At 42.6% G+C, this 20,695-nt stretch overlaps 1 protein-coding gene across 19 annotated transcripts in view; it reads left to right on the top strand.

The window, feature by feature from the left end:
* PDZD2 (PDZ domain containing 2) overlaps positions 1 to 20,695 on the top strand; it is a 216,348-nt gene that overhangs the window by 156,468 nt on the left and 39,185 nt on the right. For all 19 annotated transcript variants that reach the window (XM_055555293.1, XM_055555297.1, XM_055555296.1 and 16 more), the window contains 5 exons: positions 3,821 to 3,932; positions 12,397 to 12,542; positions 16,106 to 16,225; positions 17,204 to 17,318; positions 20,525 to 20,598. In XM_055555293.1, coding sequence (XP_055411268.1) covers positions 3,821 to 3,932; positions 12,397 to 12,542; positions 16,106 to 16,225; positions 17,204 to 17,318; positions 20,525 to 20,598 — 567 coding nt within the window. The remainder of the gene's footprint in view (positions 1 to 3,820; positions 3,933 to 12,396; positions 12,543 to 16,105; positions 16,226 to 17,203; positions 17,319 to 20,524; positions 20,599 to 20,695) is intronic.

Here is a 20,695-nt window from a genome sequence, read left to right as displayed (position 1 = left end):
TGTATTTAAGCAACCTACTTCCTGTTCATTGAGTTACAAGCCTCCTAAAACCATGGCAGACCAGTTTTTTGTTACAAGAGGAAATGGTTCCATTTAAATTCAGAATATTTTTCTTACACAGTCTTGGGGTTCTGAAACAAAATTTCACTTCTGCCTTGAGCTCATCACTGTGCCCTTTGCCACCTTTTGCAATATCTCTGGGTCCATCCTAATTGATTTTCACTTTTAGCTCTAGGCTTTCGGTAATTATGTAACATATACCATCTTAAGTGTAAGATTTCTCTAGTACAGTCTTTTGATATTTTATAGATCATAGAAACCAAATCTTATTTCATTCTTTGGTGCATTTCAGGATTGAAAAAAAGAAATACTGTTTCTTAAGGCTGTGGTTCTTTCTGTTAAACCACCTTCCTCAGATTCTAGAAATCAAGAAGAGTTTACAGCATGCGTGTGTGCATCATAAAGACTTCAGATTCAGCATGGTACATGTTAAAAAAAGCTCTTATAAAACTCTACACCATTCATTTTGTACACTCTTCACATGTAATCTGTCCTAGAGTCCAAGTTTTGTTGTTGTTTAGTCACTAAGTTGTATCTGACTCTTTTTTGACACCATGAACTGTAGCCCACCAGGCTTCTCTGTCCATGGGATTTCCCGGGCAAGAATACCAGAGTGGGTTGCCATTTCCTTCTCCAGGGGATCTTCCCTATCCAGGGATCGAACCCATGTCTCCTGCATTGGCAGGCAGATTCTTTACCACAGAGCCATCAGGGAAGCCCAGATCCCAAGTATATGTTGTAAACAAAAGTGTGTTCCTTTGGAGGGGGGGGTCTCAGTTTATTTTCTCATCTGTCAAATGGAGATAATATTATTTACCTTGAGACACGTTCGTTGTGAAAATTAAATGGAAAAAAAAAAAAAAACTGAGGTGAATGAACTGTATGATACAATATTGATCAAAGTCCTAACAGTGGAAAAGCTTTGGAGGCGGGAAGTGCCCTGGTAGTACGCGAAGCTGGAAATCTGGAGAGTGAGTGACTGTGCAGCCCTGTCTGTAAGGAGCTGGGACGCCTCAAGCAGGCTGCTTTCCTTCTGGGAGTGCATCTGTCATCTCCAGAATGTCTCTGTGTGCACACCTGGGGCTGTGCCAGAAAACCAGAGGGGAGGATGGAAGGAGGAAACCCCATGGGTCTAGGAACTGTAGGCTGGGATTGTTTGCCTCCCTTGGCATGAGCCTCTCCGTCAGCCTTTGTGATGGTCTGAGACTTGGCCACTGTGTCATAAGCCACCCATGTAATGGGCACCAGAGGAGGTGAAAGTGGAAGTGAAGTCACTCAGTCGTGTCCAACTGTTTGCAACCCCATGGACTGTAGCCCACCAGCCTCCTCCCTCCATGCGATTCTCCAGGCAAGAGTACTGGAGTGCGTTCCCATTTCCTTCTCCAGTTGATCTTCCGGATCCAGGGATTGAACCCAGGTCTCCCGCATTCCAGGCAGACGCTTTAACCTCTGAGCCACCAGGGAAGCCCACCAGAGGAGGAGGTAATACCCAGCAAATTGAGGAGTACCTATTGCTGGGAGCCTAGGTCTCGTGGTATAACCACAATGAACCAGGAATTTTACTCTATCTCCAGTAATTGCTGTTAACAGTCTGCAGACAGATTGTTTACATAAAGTACTTAGGCCAGGCAAAGGAGAGGCCCTGAGGCTTCTCTCTGGATTATTCCTATTTGCATGTCTCCTCTCCCCCACCGCCCCCCGCCACACCCTGAGACCCTGGCATGTCTCCACAAGGATTCTTCTGCACTGTGTGGGAATTAATGTCCCAATTTGCTGTTAGGAAAGGTGTCCCTCTAGAGAATCTCTAAACTCACCCTCAGGACACCATTCCTGCGTTGACTTCATAATTTAAACCTGGAGACCTGCCAGTCTCTGACATTGTAATAGGAATTCACCAAATTTATCTTTGTTTTATGTATCAAGATTAATTTGTTTTCCCAACGCTTCTTCCTCAGTTTGCCTGCATCTCCTCATTTCTCAGAACCTTTCTTTTCTTCTTTCTAATCCCAAAAGATACTTGAACTTGTGGGGGAGGGGGGAATCGTTCAAATATTTAACAGGTTAGATTTAGATATAAACAATTGCCTTATAAAAGGGGGATTACCTGGGAGAGTACTCTTACTGCTTACTTTATATATTTTCATAAGCTGAATTTTATATACTCTGTATGTTTTTTATTACCTGTTAAAATTCAGGGTTTTTTTTAACATTATAATTACATGGCTTTCCAATGACTGCTGAGTAGTAAAGGATATCATCTGTTTCTTTTTAAAGTACATATATGTTCCTTAGTGTGAATCTTATCTCTTTTAATTAATTTGACTTTTTTTTCTCCAGAACCTTAAAGGAAAGTACAATTTCAAATGACAAGGCTCATTTGTTTGGTGTGTCTCCTAAGTTTTGTACATGTAAATTTACCCTCCAGATGTTTTTATAAACACTCTCAGCTCTCCTTTTCCTCTCTAATAAGCTAGCTTTTCATAGCATGTTGGGCTTTTCTCGGATGGATGGCTAAGGGGTCTTAGTGTCATCCTTTCTTCTTCACCTCTGGGTATCTGGTAATGTGGATTTACAATTTACAGACATGTGGGCTGATCATGAAGAGATTTCTATGTATCCTAAGTGCTGCTTGATTCTGGAAGGTATTTAATCAGTACTAAGGAGTGTTTAAAAAAAATTCAGCTGAGTAAATTTGAAGATCTAATTGGCTTTATTCAGCAATTCTTTTATCAGGCAGCATCCTGTCTAGAAAGTAGAAAGACCCTCTGTACGAAATGGAAGGTTTTACAGGCAGAAAAGAAGGTCCTTTAGGTATGAAGTCTTGGTGGGGCTTAGCAGAAGCCACAGCACTTTGGGCTTGTCGTTTGTTTCTAACAGGAATATGGCAGATGGAATATCCCGCTGACCTGTTGTTGTTCAGTCGCTAAGTCATGTTTGACTCTTTGTGACCCCATAGACTGCAGTGCCCCAGGCTTCCCTGTCCTTCACTATCTCCCTGAGTCCATTCAAACTCGTGTTCCTTCTCAAGTAACAAAATGACCCCAGGGGCTCTTTCCAGTTTGAAACCTTGTCGACAAAGGTGCATCTAGCTGAAACTGTGGTTTTTCCAGTAGTCATGTATGGATGTGAGAGTTGGACCATAAAGAAGGCTGAGCGCTGGAGAACTGAGGCTTTTGAACTGTGATGTTGGAGAAGACTCTTGAGAGTCCCTTGGACTGCAAGGAGATCCAACCAGTCCATTCTAAAGGAAATCAGTGCTGAATATTCATTGGAAGGACTGATGCTAAAGCTAAAACTCCAATACTTTGGCCACCTGATGAGAAGAACTGACTCTTTTTGAAAAGACCCTGATGCTGGGAAAGATTGAAGGCAGGAGAAGGGGACGACAGAGGATGAGATGGTTGGATGGCATCACCGACTCAATGGACATGAGTTTGAGCAAGCTCCAGGAGTTGGTGATGGGCAGGGAAGCCTGGTATGCTGCAGTCCATGGGGTCACAAAGAGTCAGACACGGCTGAGCGACTGAACTGAACTGGTTCTATCCTGTGTAGTGAGATTTGTGCTGAGCAGGAACTTGTCAGCGTGAGGCTTTGTGGTTCCAGATTATCTGAAGGGCTATGCTTTGATCCCATGAACTTTTTTTCTCATGAGACACCTGTACTGCTGCTCTTTGAGCCTTGAGGTAAAGATCTTGGAGGAAATGGCATAAGTGACCATGGGCTGGCCTCTCCCATCAACTCTGTGCTCTCTGCATTTCAGATGCCTGGAACAGAGGAGCCCCACGATGCATGCGGCCCTGAGGAATCCAAGGGGAACTTGGAAAGTCCCAAACAAGGCAGCAGTAAGATGAAGCTCAAGAGTCGCCTGTCAGGTAAGTGGACTCTGCCTGCCTGATTGGGAGCTTACGGCCTCAGGAGTGGGAAGATAAAGTTATTAGCACGATCAGCTCTTTTTTTCTTTCGTTGTTATTCAGTCACTAAATCGTGTCCGACTCTTGGCAACCGCATGGACTGTAGCCCACCAGGCTCCTCTGTCCTCCACCATCTCCTGGAGTTTGCTCAAATTCATGTCCATTGAGGCAGTGATGCTATCTAACCATCTTTTTTCCATAAAACTTCCAGATTGTTTTGTTTTTGATGGTGCATGCCCCAGGCATAACTGCCTTCAGCCTGGCTGCCCACATGAGTATTTTCATTGAGTCATAATGAAGGGAATGTCAACATCTCTGTTTGTCTCTGCTTAAATGTAAATTTCCTGTTGTGTTTGGTTCATTTACTTCAGGTGACCCTTTCTCTGTGGAATATTCCTGATGGCCTATCTTTCCAGCAAACATACCTATTCCCCAAACCGCTGGTCCACCAGAACCTGGGGCAAAGAACTGGATTTTTTTGTTTTTTTTTTAAGTATCAAATGTGCATCTCAACTAAATGGAGGGGGCATTGGGATGTAGTTGTAGCTTTTGTAACAAAGAGATCTGATGTTTCCTGGGCACATCTTCCTAGCAGCTGGCCTAGGCCCTGAGCCAGAAAGTCAGAGGCTGTGTGTGGGGACACATTGTGACTTTTGTGACAATGTCTGAGGCACTTTCACCTTGTCAAGCTTTTTCTACAAAACAAGAGGGGGAAAAAAATTATATTTGATGGGTGCATTGATATAAAGGTACAAGCTCGATTCATTATCTATTAGTTACTCTTATGTTCATTTTTTTTTCCTCCTGAATTTAAAAGAAATTAAAACATTTTTGTGGGCCCCTAAGATTGGCTTGGACCCTCAGCACTGTGTCTGCTGGTCTGATGGGGAAATCACCCCTTGGCTACCCACCTGTGAAGGACATCCGGTCTAACAGGAAAAGCAAAGGTTTGGAAGCTTGGTGGAACCGAGTTTACCCATCAGCTCTTGAGTTGACCTTGTGACCTTGGGCTGGTTATTGAACCTCTGTAAACTTTCTCTCTCACCTAAAACAGGAGAAGATAGTCCCAACTTTAAAAGGTTGAACAGATAAAAACAAAACAAAAGCATGCATAGAAGCACCTCACACAAAGCCTGGTGTGTTACCATCCCCCCAGTAAGTCAGTTTCCTCTTTCTGCTGCCCACATCAGTGGAGGGGTAGGGCAGTGTCTCTGACTGCCAACCAAGAGCATCTCCAGCCCACATTGCCTCCGCCTCTATTATTCTCAGGTAAGGTGGCAGATTTAGGATAATATACATCCATTTAAAAACAAGAAAACCTGAGTAACAAAATGAGTTGCTTTGTATTTATAACTCCAAATAATTAGGTAGTGTCATTTATGACTGTTAGGGTATGGGTTTGCAACAAAAAGTGTAATGACCAGAGGCTAATAAGACCAAAGAGAAAGGTCAGGCTGATGGTCCTCACAGGGAGAAAACAACAGCTTCCCTTCAGCCCCGAGGATCACCTGAGAGGAATACATTTAAATCCTGTGTGTTTGGGCAGGGGAGGTGGTCTTTGGGTCATCTTTCTGATCAGTACCTTATAAACAGTTCCCAGGGGAGGCTCACAGAGTTCTAGGGAAATACAGTGACCTTTGAAGCCAGGGTAGTCACATTCCTCATTTTATGGATGTGACCAGAGAAATTAAGGGGATCCCAACGGTCGCTCATTCCAGTCTGCCCTCCAGAGTTCTTCCCACCACCTCTCAGCTTCCTGGGGTCATGGAGAGAATCCTATTCCTCAGACTGGGGGTTTATGATGTGGGGAGGGGATCCTAGCTGATGACCTTTCAGATCCATGACTTTCCACGTTCGTACTATTAATTTAAACCATGCAGGACATTCAACTGAGTACTAAATCCAGAACTGGCTATTGTTTGCCACAAATGCAAGCCGCCTTCTCTTCCTGTATTTTCCACAAACTCACAAGGCCGTAACAAGGAAATATAGTAGAAGGAGCACATGCACGAAGTCAGGAAGAGCTGTGTTCAGTTCCCAGCTCTGCCATTGCTGGCTGTGTGACCTGGAACAGGTGATTTCTCTGGGTCTCAACTTTTTCACCAATAAGATGAGGGTTATAATGTACATGTATTGTGCATATCAATGTGAGTGCCTTCTAAGTCAGCCTTATTGAGAGATCAATAGAGAGAATGCATATGGCACTGCCATTCCAAAATGTGGCTGCGATAGGCCCTCACCACGTGGTAGCTGCTTCTGTCATCACTGTCATGGTTAATATCACATCCATCCTTGTCATTTTCATATCATGTTCTCTTTCCACTCTTAAGAGGGGAAGATGCTTGATTGGGTTCAGGCAGGAAGATTCCAAGTTGCAGGTCATGATGAAGCATGCACGAAAGTTGTGAAGACTGAGATCTCTCTGAGTTGTGGTGCCCGGGGGAGGCATCCAGAGTGGGCAGGATGAAGGAAAGCCGGTACACAGGCAGGACTAGGCAGAACACAAGAGGAGGAAAACCAGGGTCTAGGCTTGGGACAAAATGCATGAGAAATATTTTGGGACAATGGGGGGAAAAATGGGTTAGAGAAGTTTTTGGCAACTGTTTTTCTGCCTCAGCTGTCTGAAAGATACAATAATCCAGCCACAACCATGATTCAGTCCAGTAGAAAGATTAGGGGGGAGGAGATTCTTGGCACGGGAGGTGATGGTGCAGGCAAACTTGGGGGAAACTTCAGTGATATTTATATGCTCCCCAGTTTGGGGACGGATGTGGGTGGAGGACAAATGCTCTCCTCTGAGAATTTGCAGGCTGGAGCAATGAATTCACCAAGCAGGCTAGTGGGAGATAAGACTGGAAAAGTAATTTGGAGGCACGTTAAAGAGGCTTAAGGAATTGGTTCTTCATTCAGTGCTTTGAAATATGTTCAGTCTAAAGACATTTGAATACAGGAGATTTTAATGTGATCACTTCCTAATTTCTGGGTCCTGTAAACTTGGATATTTATTTCATATTTTCATAAGCGAGTCACTCTGGTATTCACATATCAGTATATTATCTACAGACACTACCGTATGTGGTTTCTCTTCTGTTGATGGCAAGAGCTTCCCTGTCAGCTCAAAAGGAATTTTCTTCTAATAAATCTTGTTCATATGAGTAAGCATGCCAAGATAGATTAATCTGGCCATGAGTTATTAAGTCATGAATTATTAAGGAGGTTCTCTAAAGAGGTTCCAACCATTTCCACTAAGATTTTGGCCCGTCTGGCTCCAAAGTGACTGAAGTGATTTCATGGAACATTTTTCCTGATATTCTAACCAGAGTTTTCTTTACTTTATACCTCCTTTTTTGCCAGTAGGGTTCCCTTTTAACTTTGGTATTTTTTGATTTATCCATGTTAATGCCTTAGGTCTGTGATCTTTTTAAATGAAAACTTTTCTTTTGATTGCAAAGGAATTTCAGATGTTTGAAAACCTGAAATTTGTATCACAAAGTTAATATGTAGCTTTTGAAAGACCAGGCCTTTAGTGATGTCCATTATAACTGTATCAGCACCATTCTAACTTTTCATCATTGTTAAAAACTCATCTATATATTATTTTTAAAAGAATACAGAATCATCTTATTTTATTTCATGAAAAACTTCCTGAGAAATTTTTAGATAAATTAAAATTTTAAGTCATCAACTGAAATATTAAATAGAAGAATTTGATATTTCAAAGAATATGTATATATAGTTATATACATACATATACATGGATATACACATATATTGGTGCATAGTGTAAACATTGTAATGTGATTATAACTATATTCAATATAAGTGATCCATCATTAAAGATTAAAGTCTTTAAACTCTGATACACTGTTGGTAGGAATGTCAACTGACATAGCGACAATGGAAAACAGTATGGCTGTTTCTCAAAACACTAAAAATAGAACTACCATATGACCCACCAGTTCCACTTCTGGAAAAGAAGTATCAAAAAAAAAAACACTAAATACACTAATTCAAAAAGATACATGCACCCCAGTGTTCACAACAGCATTACTTACAATTGCAAGATACGGGAGCAACTTGCATGTTCATCAACAGCTGAACGGATAAGGAAGATGTGGTGTGTTTGTCTGTGTATATATGGAATATTACTCCACCATAAACAAGGTGTGGCATGATGCCATTTGCAGCAGCGTGGAGGGACTTGGAGGCTAGTAGGCTAAGGAAAAGCAGTCAGACAGACAAAGAAAGTACTGTATGGTACCACTTATATGTAAAAGCTAAAAAATACAACAAACTGATGACTATAGCAAAAAAAAAGAAGCACACTCAGAGACATAGAGAGCAAACTAGTGATTACCACTGGGGAGAAGGATGAGGGAAGTGGGGGGGAGTAGGGGATTAAGAGGTACAAGCTATTATGTACAAAGTAAACTACACAGTTTTATAGGTAGGATATATTGTATAATACAGGGGATATAGCCTATATTTTATAATAACTATGAATGGAATATAATCTTTAATGATTATTAAACACTGTATTATACATGTATAATTTATATCATACATAAAAATATAATTCAATTTAAATAAATAAAAATTTTTAGATAAAGTCCCTTAAACTATCCTATTTTAAAATAGTATACAATATAAACTTCTGCTTCACTGACTATGCTAAAGCCTTTGACTGTGTGGATCACAACAAACTGTGGAGAATTCTCAAAGAGATGGGAATACCAGCTCAACTTACCTGCCTCCTGAGACACCTGTGTACAGAATCAAGAAGCAACAGAACCAGACATGGAACAACTGACTGGTTCCAAATTGGGAAAGGAGTACATCAAGGCTGTATATTGTCACCCTGCTTATTTAACTCCTATGCAGAGTACCTCATGTGAAATGCCGGGCTGGATGAATCACAAGCTGGAGTCAAGATTGCCAGGAGAAAAATGAACAACCTCGAATATGCAGATGATACCACACTAATGGTAGAAAGTGGAGAGGAACTAAAGAGTCCTTTGTGAGGGTGAAAAGAGGAGAGTAGAAAAGCTGGCTTAAAACTCAACATTCAAAAACCAAAGATCATGGCATCCTATCCCATCACTTTATGGCAAATAGATGGGGAAAAAGTAGAAGCAGTTAACAGATTTTATTTATTCTCTTGGGCTCCAAAATCACTGCTGATGGTGACTGCAGCCATGAAATTGAAAGATTCTTGCTCCCTGGAAGGAAAGCTATGACAAATCTGCTGCTGCTGCTGCTAAGTCGCTTCAGCCGTGTCCGACTCTGTGTGACCCCATAGATGGCAGCCTGCCAGGCTCCCCCATCCCTGGGATTCTCCAGGCAAGAACACTGGAATGGATCTCCATTTCCTTCTCCAATGCATGAAAGTGAAAAGTGAAAGTGAAGTCACTCAGTCATGTCCGACTCTCAGTGACCCCATGGGCTGCAGCCTTGGATCAGGCTCCTCCGTCCATGGGGTTTTCCAGGCAAGAGTACTGGAGTTGGGTGCCATTGCCTTCTGACAGCGTATTAAAAAGCAAAGACATCACTTTGCTGACAAAGGTCCGTCTAGTCAAAGCTATGGTTTTTCCAGTAGTCATCTATGGATATGAGAGTTGGACCATAAAGAAGGCTTGAATGCTGAAGAATTGATGCTTTTGAACTGTTGTGTTGGAGAAGACTCTTGAGAGTCCTTTGGACTGCAAGGAGATCAAACCAATCCTAAAGGAAATCAACCCAAAGTATTCATTGGAAGGACTGATGCTGAAGCTCCAACACTTTGGCCACCTGATGTGAAGAGCCAACTCACTGGAAAAGACCCTGGTGTTAGGAAAGATTGAAAGCAAAAGGAGAAGAGGGCAGCAGAGGATGAGATGGTTAGATAGTCATGACTCAGCCAGTGACTCGGTGGACATAAATTTGAGCAAACTCCAAGAGATAGTGAAGGACAGGGAAGCCTGGCGTGTTGCAGTCCACAGGGTCACAAAGAGATGGACACGACTTAGTGACTAAACTATGTATGATAAAGATGTCTTTAAAAATCATTAAAGATTTCTTAAACACATCTTAAAAGATGTGACAGTTGCTCAGTCATGTTTGACTGTTTGTGACCCCATGGACTGTACTGTCCCTGGAATTCTCCAGGCCAGAATACTGAAATGGGTAGCTGTTCCCTTCTCCAGGGGGTGTTCCCAATTCATTGATCGACCGGGGGTCTCCTGCATTGCAGAAGCTACCAAGGAATCCCCTTAAAAAAGATACAGGGGTGCCAACCATAAAGGGAAAATATGATATGTTGTTCTACGTTAAAATTATGAACTTTTGTTTATCAAAAAATACCACTGAAAGAATGAAAGTCAGAAAAGATATTTGTAATACATAGATTCCACAAAGGACTCATATCCAAAATATATTAATAATAAAAATAAAATTCCTGTAAATGAACAGAGAAAAACCCAATAAAAGAATGAGCAAAGAAAAAAAACATAAAATTTTCTAGTAGTTCAATTGAAAAAGGAAAAAGGGATAAAAGAGCAAAAGACTTGAACAGCCTGTTTACAACCTTAAAAAAGAAAAACTGTCAATGAATATTTGAAAAGAAGCTCAGTCTCATTAGTCCTTTGTTGTTGAATCACTCAGTCATGTCCAACTCTTTGTGACCCCAAAGACTGCAGCACACCGGGCTTCCCTGTCCATCACCATCTCCCAGAGCTTGCTCAAACTTATGTCCGTTGAGTCAGCGATGCCATCCAACCATCTAATCTTCTGTTGTCCCCTTCTCCTCCTCCCTTCAATCTTTCCCAGCATCAGGGTCTTATCTAATGAGTTGGGCTCTTCACATCAGGTGGCCAAAGTATTGGAGCTTCAGCTTCAACATTAGTCCTTCTAATGAATATTTAGGACTGACTGCTTTTAGGATTGACTGGTTTCATCTCCTTTAGTTTGATCTCCATTAGTCCTTAGTGAAATGTAAATTAAAAACCACAGTGAGATACCATTATTATCCACTCCAGCAGAGTGGCTAAAATTAGAAAGACTGGCACTCGTAAGTGTAACAAGTATGTAGAGGAACAAGCCGTAATGCACCCTGGTGATCCCACTTGGTGAAAGGGAACGCATGCCTGTAACCCAGCCACTCTCATTCTAGATAGATCCAACAGATACAACATGCACGGAATGTCCAACAGTATATTCTAGATCAGGGTCCGCAGACTACCACCCACAAGTGTATTAGTGTGGCCCACAGATAGAAATGCTTTCTACATTTTTAGTGCATCTAAAAAAAATGAAAGAATGTGTGCTGAGACCATCTGTGACTCATAAACCCTAATAAACCCTAAAACATTTATTATCTGGCCTTTACAGAAAAATGTTTTCTGACCCTTATTCTAGGTCTGAAACTGGAAACAAATCAAATGTCCATTAGCAATAGAATGGATAGATAAATCGTGGTATGTTTATATGATGTGTGCAAAAATGGGCTGAACAATCTATTGGCATGCAACAACACGATGGAATTTCACAAATACTGAGAATAAGGAGCCAGATTCAAAACGAACATGTTGTATGTGTTCATTTATATCAAATAGGCAAAAATAATCTGTGATGTTGGACCTCCCAGGTGGCTCAGTGGTGAAGAATCCACCTGCCAAGCAGGAGCTCGCAGGTTTGATCCCTGGGTCAGAAAGATCCCCTGGAGAAGGAAAGGGCAACCCACTCCAGTGTTCTTGCCTGGGAAATCCCAGAGACAGAGGAGCCTGGTGGGCTATAGTTCATGGGGTAGCCAAGAGTCGGACATGACTTAGCAACTAAACAACAACAATCTATGATGTTTGAAGTCGGGATAATGGCTACCCTTGGTGAGCAGTGTTTAGTGGCACAAAAGGGGATTTGGAGACCTGGTGATAGTCTATGTCTTAGTCTGGATGTTGGTTATTGACAGGTTTATTTTGTGAAATTTCATGGAATGGTTTTGTGCACTTTTCTGTAAGTTATACTTTAACTAAAAGTTTGTTTAAATGTCCATTGCTATACATGAAAAAAAGCATCTACCGCAAGGGTCCACTACCAATCACAAAGTGATATTCCTCCATCACTGAAAACCCGTCCACTGATAGCATTCTCACCATTGCTTATTGCCTTATCAACCACAGCTACATCTTAGTTGGATCAAATATATACATTACCCTTTATCCAAACTGGTCACTTTAAAAACTAGCACTTTCTTCAGAGTCTGGCATTATGGCCTCAACACACCCCAAGCTCAGGCAGAACTTGACAAGAGAACATGATGAGCCAGGTATTGGCCACCAGGCCATCTGAGCAACCATGAATTAGGTGTAAATGCAACAAGTTTATACCTGTACATGCTCCTAAGATTCTCTTCATGCTATATCTTGTCATGTTTTCCCTCTGTTTTTTCAAGGTGGTGTACACCGTCTAGAGTCTGTTGAAGAATATAATGAACTGATGGTGCGACATGGTGACCCCCGGGCCAGGATGTTAGAGGTCTCCCGAGATGGCCGGAAGCATTCCCTTCCCCAGCTCCTGGACTCGACGGGCACATCACAGGTAGCACAGCACTGTGGAGCCCCTGACTTTCTTATCCAGTCACAGCTACTTGGCTCCGGGCAGAAGAGCGTGTTTCGAACCCTGGGTCTCCAGGTTTTCTGTTATTCTCTCAGAGGCCAGCAGGAGCTTCATGTTCTGAAGACCTGTTTGTGTATGAGGGCCAGAAGTATTTAGGACAAGAGATATAGTATAGTCAGTGAGGTCTATCCAGGGAGGCTAGAGAGAAGTCAGCTTAATATTTGGAAATAGAAGAGAAGGGGGAAAAAAAAATCCCTTGTTGACTCTCAAAATCTCCATTCTCTTCCACTGTGTGTTTTGGAAATGAGAGCCACTTCCATTGCCAGGAGACAATGGCGCCTCTCGGTCTGTGGTGAACCACCGTCTCTTGTTCCTTGGGTGTGTCGTGTGTCGGCAGAGCCTGGTGGGTAGGTGGGTGTGGATACGTGGCGGGGTAGGCTGTGGTGTGTGCCTGGATCCTACCTCTTACACAGTAACGGCTCCAACAGCCAAGGTCAGAAGAGACTGCAGAGAGGGCTGAGGGGTGTGGGGATGTTCATATTCTGTCCCCACCAGAGCTCGGGACTCTGCAACCCTGCACAGGGGCTCCCCCCGACTTCATCGTCCTCAACCCAGTCAACACCTGGTGGACGTCTCCTAACCAAGTCAGGAGCAGGCTCAGTCTCCGGGAACTTGTGGAGTGTTCTTCCAGTCCTGGCACCGTCAGCCAGAGTGCAGAGGGGTCGCTGGCATCCGGTCCCCAGGCCTCAGTGAAGCAGAGATGGGGGGCGGAGGGAGTTACAGCTGTGATACCCTTAAGTGCATGGAGACTTGGGTATTAGAGTTCTAGAAGACCTGGCCCAGGTCATCAGGGTTGGGCTCTTGCTGTGGGTGTCTCACATTTTTACGGATAGGGTAGCTAAATCCCAAAGAGGTTGAGTATTTAGTTCCAAGCGATACACCAGAATCACTGTGCAGGGAGTTCAGCCTGACCTGAATACAATTAGAAAGTGCCCGTGTTTCAGAGGCCACTGCTGATTAGGCTGTCTTGTGCTGAATCCACCAAGGGCCACTGGAGTTGGGGCAATGAGAAAAAGCAGAGCAGAAAACTCGCAAGAGGCCTGGTTAAAACCCGTGTCTGGAGACAAGTGTGTGTCCTGGGCAGCATGATCCAGTTGGATAAACGGGGAGATCAAGAAGCCGTCAGAGAGCCACATTGCCAGACTGTTTTGGTTAGTGTGGAAAATGAGAGCAGGTCTACTGTTGTCCTGGCCAAGGATGTCCAGCACTAAGGTGCTGACTTCTTAACTGACTCATGAGGAAACCTGACTGTATTTATAGCCGGAAATTATCTATTTCTAAACTCCAGGAGATGGTGAGGAACAGGGAAGCCTGGTGTGCTGCAGCCCACTGGGTCGTGAAGAGTTGAACACGACCTGGCGACTGAACAACAAAAGAACAGGCTTCTAGGAACTAAGAAACACAAGCCAATGCAAGATTTTAAACAAGAAGCTGTTTTTTCCTCTTCAAGTTGTTCTTTCTTTTCTGTCCTCTCTTGTCTGCCTTTTTCTTTTCCTCCCAGGATTTGCCTTTTTTTCCTTCCTTCCTTCTACTTTTGTTGATTAGTTGTTAAGTCACATCCTACTCTTTTGTGACCTCAGGACTGTAGCCCACCAGGTTCCTCTGTCCATGGGATTTCTCCGACAAGAATATTGAAGTGGTTGCCATTCCCTATTCCAGGGGATCTTCCTGATCTAGGGGTTGAACCCACATCTCCTGCATGGGCAGTGGATTCTTTACCGTTGAGCCATAGGGAAGCCCCTTCCTCTCTCCTCTATTTCTCTTTCTCCTACCCTCCCTCCACTGAAAGGTATCGTCTAGATTAGAGCTATCCAGTAAAGCTTTCTGCAGTGATGGAAATGTTTTATGTCTACACTACCCAATATGGTAGCCACATGTGCCTTTGAAGCACATGAAAAGTGGCTAGAGAGACTGAGAAATACATTTTTAATTTTCATATATCTTAATTTAAATATAGATGGCCACAGGTGGCTCATGGCTGCTACATGGGATGACAGAAGTCTAAAAGTGCAGTGAGACCCCTAAAACTCCTCAGGAGAAGAGTGAAGCCTGCCAGCCTCTGATTCCTGCAAGGCAGATGGAATAAGGCTCTGCTGGAGGTTGTTGATCAGAGAAAGAGTTCCCTTGTGAGTCTGCTCATGAACCTCTATATTCGAGGGCTATGCCTGGCTGTTTCCATAATTGTTGTAGTTCAGTTGCTCAGTTGTGTCCAACTCTTTGTGACCCCACAGACTGCAGCACGCCAGGCTTCACTGTCCATCACCAACTCCTGGAGTTTGCTCAGACTCATGTCCATCAAGTCAACAATGCCATCCAACCATCTCATCCTCTGTCGTCCCCTTCTCCTCCTGCCCTCAGTCTTTCCCAGCAACAGGGTCTTTACAACGAGTCGCCTCTTCACATCAGGTGGCCAAAGTATTTCCATAATAGTTTCGGTAAAAGGGTGGTAACCTTGCCAAGCCAACATCATTTTCGTTTTTTAAATGAATCAGAGGCTGGGAGGCCAACATAGCGGACAGATATTATGTAAAACTGCAAGATATAGTTGTTCTAAGCTGCTAGGAACACGAAAATATCATTAGCAGATCTCATTTCTACCTTTGAATGTAGAATATGCTGATTAAGGATAAAGACTATTTTCTAGTGTCTTTTTTCTCATATGAAACATGAAATGATTTTGTTGTTTATGTTAGAATATCTATGTCATTTAAGAAATGTATTATTCAAAAAAGAATAGCAAGGAGCTAGATTGTCACAGTGCTTTAGCAATAGATTCATTTACTCTCTTGTTTATATTATGAATGGTCCACACTGCTTACACACGTGGACTTGGTGGGTGATGGGAAGGGAAAAGAGATCAAGATTTTGAGCTGCTGCGTGCCAGAAAGGGAAAGTGTGGCTTGTGGAAAAGTATTTCATTTTCCAAATGTGAGGGACCAGAGCTGAAGCTGCTGCAGTCTCTCAGAGGGATTTTTTTTTTAATACGGAATAACAGTTGTCTGGGTTTGTGGTTTGGGTTTTATAAGAAACAAAAGCTTGCTGAGTTTTGAGTGAGTGAATTGAGCTTGAAATGATGAGCTACTTGCTAACCATGACTGTGAACTTGGAGTTGGGGCAGCGGTGACTTCCAGCGGAGACCCTGACCAGAGGATGCTCATTCTGCATCTCCAAGGCCACTTGGTTTCTGGTCCCTAATTCCACTCCAGAAAGCAAAAAGTAGGATATGTGGAGTAGGCTCGAGGAAGGTGCAGCCTAGGTTGTTTATGTGGGGAAAGAAAACGTGGCAGTCCATCACAGTTGGGGCTGTTCCTCCAATGTGCTTTATAATAAGCTTTATTTAACCCACTGGACCAGGTATGGACCACAGGCCAATGGCCATCTAACACAAAAGACAACTGAGGTTTCCCAAATCTGAGTATATTTTTATACCAGGGACCACAGCAGGATAAGTGAGACGATCTGTGACCTCATGTGCTGACTTTTAGGAATACCACATTGTGAAGAAGTCCACTCGCTCACTAAGCACAACTCAGGTGGAATCTCCGTGGAGACTCATCCGGCCGTCAGTCATCTCCATCATTGGGCTGTACAAAGAAAAGGGCAAGGTGAGCTCTCTTGTGTGCACTATTTTTCTCTCTAGGTAAATGCTAGTATATATATTTTAAATGATTCCTTTTTAGTGTTGTTTTTACATTAAGTAAGGGAAAAGGTATAAAGAAGAATCAAGTAAGTGGCCTTTGGGTAGATTTGAGTGGATACCCTGGCATCGTTTCCCATGGCCCTGCAGGTGACATCATCAAACCCTTTTTGCCCTTATGATTTCAGGAGTCATCACCTGGCAGCTAGGGCACCATCAAGGGTGGGGTAAATGCCCCAGCTTGTACCACTACTGAAAGAAAATCGAACCCTGCCGCTTCAAGGAATACCCCCTTGTTATCCTTTTGAATGAATTTCATGGCATTTCCATTATCATGAGAAATAATGACAAATAATTTGTTACACAAATATCAAAATAGCCATTTTGATATCCATTTGATATTATACAAAAATAAAAGAATAAAACAGATATGGCCCCTGCACAGCTATGAGCTATTAATTGATCCATGTGAAATTGACATCTTTGGAGATCAAAAGATCATCAAATGTCAGCAATTTCATATGTTTACCTAAAACTTTTCACCCATTAATATAATGCATAGCTAGCATAATGCAAGTTGGATCTGAGGAGGGTCATGGTGAGGGGAACACATGAATTTGTAGCTACTAACTCAACTCTACGGGCTTCCCTCATGGCTCAGATGGTAGAGAATCCAACTGCAATGCAGGAGACCCAGGTTTGATCCTTGGGTCAGAATAGACCCTCTGGAGAAGGGCATGGCAACCCACTCCAGTATTCTTGCCTGGAGAATCCCATGGACAGAGGAGCCTGGTGGGCTACAGTCCATGGGGTTGCAAAGAGTCGGACACAACTGAGTGACTAACACTTTCACTTTAACTCAACTCTAAGTTAAATACTACATTGGGGGGTGCCCTCAGTGAAGACGTGCACTGACAGCCTGCACCCCCATCTTCTCTGCATCCAGGGCCTTGGCTTTAGCATTGCTGGAGGTCGAGACTGCATTCGAGGACAGATGGGGATTTTTGTCAAGACCATTTTCCCAAATGGATCGGCTGCAGAGGATGGAAGACTTAAAGAAGGTAGGAGAGAACCTTCTGGTGGTCTTCAGTGAGCTCTGATTCTAGGAGAATCTGCCCCCTGGCAAGGTGTGAAGCAAATGCATGAGTGGCTGTGGCTCTGGGCTTGGTAGTTGGATAGACTTGGGCTGAATCCAGTGCTTACTCAGGACCTTGGACAATTCGCATAAACCTGAGCTTCACTTTCTTCTGTTGTAAACTTGGGATGTGAATACCTACCTTGAAGAACTGTTGTGAGGATTACATGAGACGTTATGTGAGAAGTGGCTTCATATCTTTGGGTTTTTAAATGTCTGTCTTGTCCCCGTGATCTTTGAAATTGCCTTGAAAATTCCTGAGCATTTACAGTGCATTCTTGCTTGGGGCTGGAGTACATAAACATCTTTCACCAACCCCATAGCACCTACCATTTTTGACACACCTACACATACTAGACAAGCACTTTTTGCTCCCAGCTTTATTGAGATATAATTGATAACTATGTGCATTGAAGGTGTACAACGTGATAACTTTATACACTTGCGTATTGCAAAATGATTGCCAAACAATGTTAATGAATACCTCCATCACCTCACGTATTGACCTAGTGTGTGTGCATGTGATGAGAACATTTAGCATCTTTCTTAGCAATTTTTAATTATATAACCCAGTCTCGTTAACTATATGCACCAATCTGTACCTTAGATTCCCAGAACTTGTTTGTGAATCCTGATTTTTTCTCCTCCTTATTAATATACTTCCTGCATGGAATGATTGAATCATACTGTTACTAGTTACCTTCAAAAATGCTGTGACCGTTCAGTTCAGTTGGTGCAATTATGTTGTGTTTAACCAGCTTATTTCTTTTAAACTGATAGGAATAAATTGGAATCTCTTTTCTTTGTAGGCAGAGCGATCCCAGAAGTCTGTGTCCTAATGATAAGCCATGACCAAGCTTCATATTTTAATGGCAGAATTTTTTCTTTCTTTCTCAGAGGAAGGGTTAACTCCCAGGTGGTGTTTGTGTCTCGTTTCCCAACAATGTAAAATTCTAGCGGAGCATTTTTATAATGGATGTGCCATGTGTTCACTTGACTGAAATTCATCCTGCAGTGCTAGCAGAGTGGGGCAAAATGGCAGGGAAAAAATCGATAGGAGAGGTTAATAGCACTTGCTTCTCCTAAATCCTGTATTTTCGTATGTATTCACTTACAATAAATAGAGGTCATCAGAATGGCTTTTCAACCTGTTGAATTGATCTGTCTTTTAAGTAATCTTTAAAGATTTTTAAGAGCATGAGCGATCATTTTAATGTTTCTACCTTTTTCTCAGGTGGAAACAAACCAAAAACCTCACCTAGTTGAGTCTTGGTTATGCCAGGTGATTTTTAAACAGATTATTTCACTTGTTTTGCAACATCTGTAATTGCATTTACAGAAAAGGCACATAACACATGGGTTCAGTGCTGCTTGCCTTTTTAAACCTGTGTACAGGGTTCCTTTAATGGAATACTTCGTGCACTCCTGGGATCAGCTGTCCGTAAGAGGTGAAAATGTGCGTTCATGGGCCACTTTGCACTCTGTTATAAGGGAGTTCCTCTTCTGCACCATACTGCTGTGCAGGGTTCAGCTTGTGCACCCTTGTGGTGTTTTTGATGAACTGTTACTCCAAAAACTAGACCATGACACAGGAGTCCAAAGCCGGAAACTAGCTTTAAGTCAAGAGAATGTCCAAGCTCTATTATGTTCCCAGCAGACACTATCAACAACTTGAAAAATGACCTGACTGTGCCTTCTTGGAGTTGAAGATGAGTTCAGGATAGTTTGAGAGAGAAAGAGAATGAGAGGAAGAGAGAGAGAAAGAAATTTGGTATTAGTCTACAACAGTCTCTTAGATAGAAGTGAATACTAACTTGCCACTTACTGACTGAGAACCTTGAGCACCATTAAAACCAAGCATCCAGACTGTGGGGCTGCACGTAGATGTGAGGCTGCCATTCCTAAGGGATATCTCATGTGTTTCCTTGTCTCTATCATTGAAGCCACTTTTCACACACCATGTCTTTCTGAAAATATAGGCTTGGCTTCGCACATGTTATGGCTGTTTGTGCTTCACCACCAGTGGGTTTAAGTTGTAAACCAAAGACTGTAAGAAAAGGGTAGGAATTCAGTCTTTGTAGTTTGATTTCTAAATGTAGAACATGTATTATCAGACCTGGTAATGGCAGGAGAGTAAGATCTTGATGCTTCCCACAGTTGTTTTAATTAAAGGTGAAAATAGAGAATTACCGCAGAATAACATGCAATGTCATTTATTGACCCATTTTGTAACATTCCTTGGAGCTAAGCTAATGAGAGTATATTGGAACAATAAAATTCATCTTCAGTTCAGTTCAGTCGCTCAGTCGTGTCCGACTCTTTGCGACCCCACGAATCGCAGCACGTCAGGCCTCCCTGTCCATCACCAACTCCCGGAGTTCACCCAGACTCACGTCCATCGAGTCAGTGATGCCATCCAGCCGTCTCATCCTCTGTCGTCCCCTTCTCCTCCTGCCCCCAATCCCTCCCAGCATCAGAGTCTTTTCCAATGAGTCAACTCTTTGCATGAGGTGGCCAAAGTACTGGAGTTTCAGCTTTAGCATCATTCCTTCCAAAGAAATCCCAGGGCTGATCTCCTTCAGAATGGACTGATTGGATCTCCTTCCAGTCCAAGGGACTCTCAAGAGTCTTCTCCAACACCACAGTTCAAAAGCATCAATTCTTCGGCGCTCAGCCTTCTTCATAGTCCAACTCTCACATCCATACATGACCACTGGAAAAACCATAGCCTTGACTAGACGAACCTTTGTTGGCAAAGTAACGTCTCTGCTTTTCAATATGCTATCTACATTGGTCATAACTTTTCTTCCAAGGAGTAAGCGTCTTTTAATTTCATGGCTGTAGTCACCATCTGCAGTGATTTTGAAGCCCAAAAGAATAAAGTCTGACACTGTTTCCACTGTTTCCCCATCTATTTGCCATGAAGTGATGGGACCGGATGCCATGATCTTCGTTTTCTGAATGTTGAGCTTTAAGCCAACTTTTTCACTCTCCACTTTCACTTAAGTGAAAATTCATCTTAAAGAGTTGTAAATCAGGGACTGTATGGTATTTTATTTAATACTGACCAAGCAGTTAGATTCCAGTAAACTAAAGCTTGATGTTAATGTAATTCTCAAATTTGGTCACTAGGGGATGAAATCCTAGATGTAAATGGAATACCAATCAAGGGCTTGACATTTCAAGAAGCCATTCATACCTTTAAGGTAAGGACATTCTTATTGACCTCCTTCATCATAATCTTTGTTTTTCTTTATTTCATTCTGGTTTGGGTTTGGTGATTTTTTTTTTCCCCATCATTTG

The sequence above is a fragment of the Bubalus kerabau genome, chromosome 18 (genome assembly GCF_029407905.1).
Source record: "Bubalus kerabau isolate K-KA32 ecotype Philippines breed swamp buffalo chromosome 18, PCC_UOA_SB_1v2, whole genome shotgun sequence".
Lineage (NCBI taxonomy): Eukaryota > Metazoa > Chordata > Mammalia > Artiodactyla > Bovidae > Bubalus > Bubalus kerabau.
The sequence above is the reverse complement of the archived record's forward strand: the minus strand, read 5'-3'. Positions and strand labels throughout refer to the sequence as shown.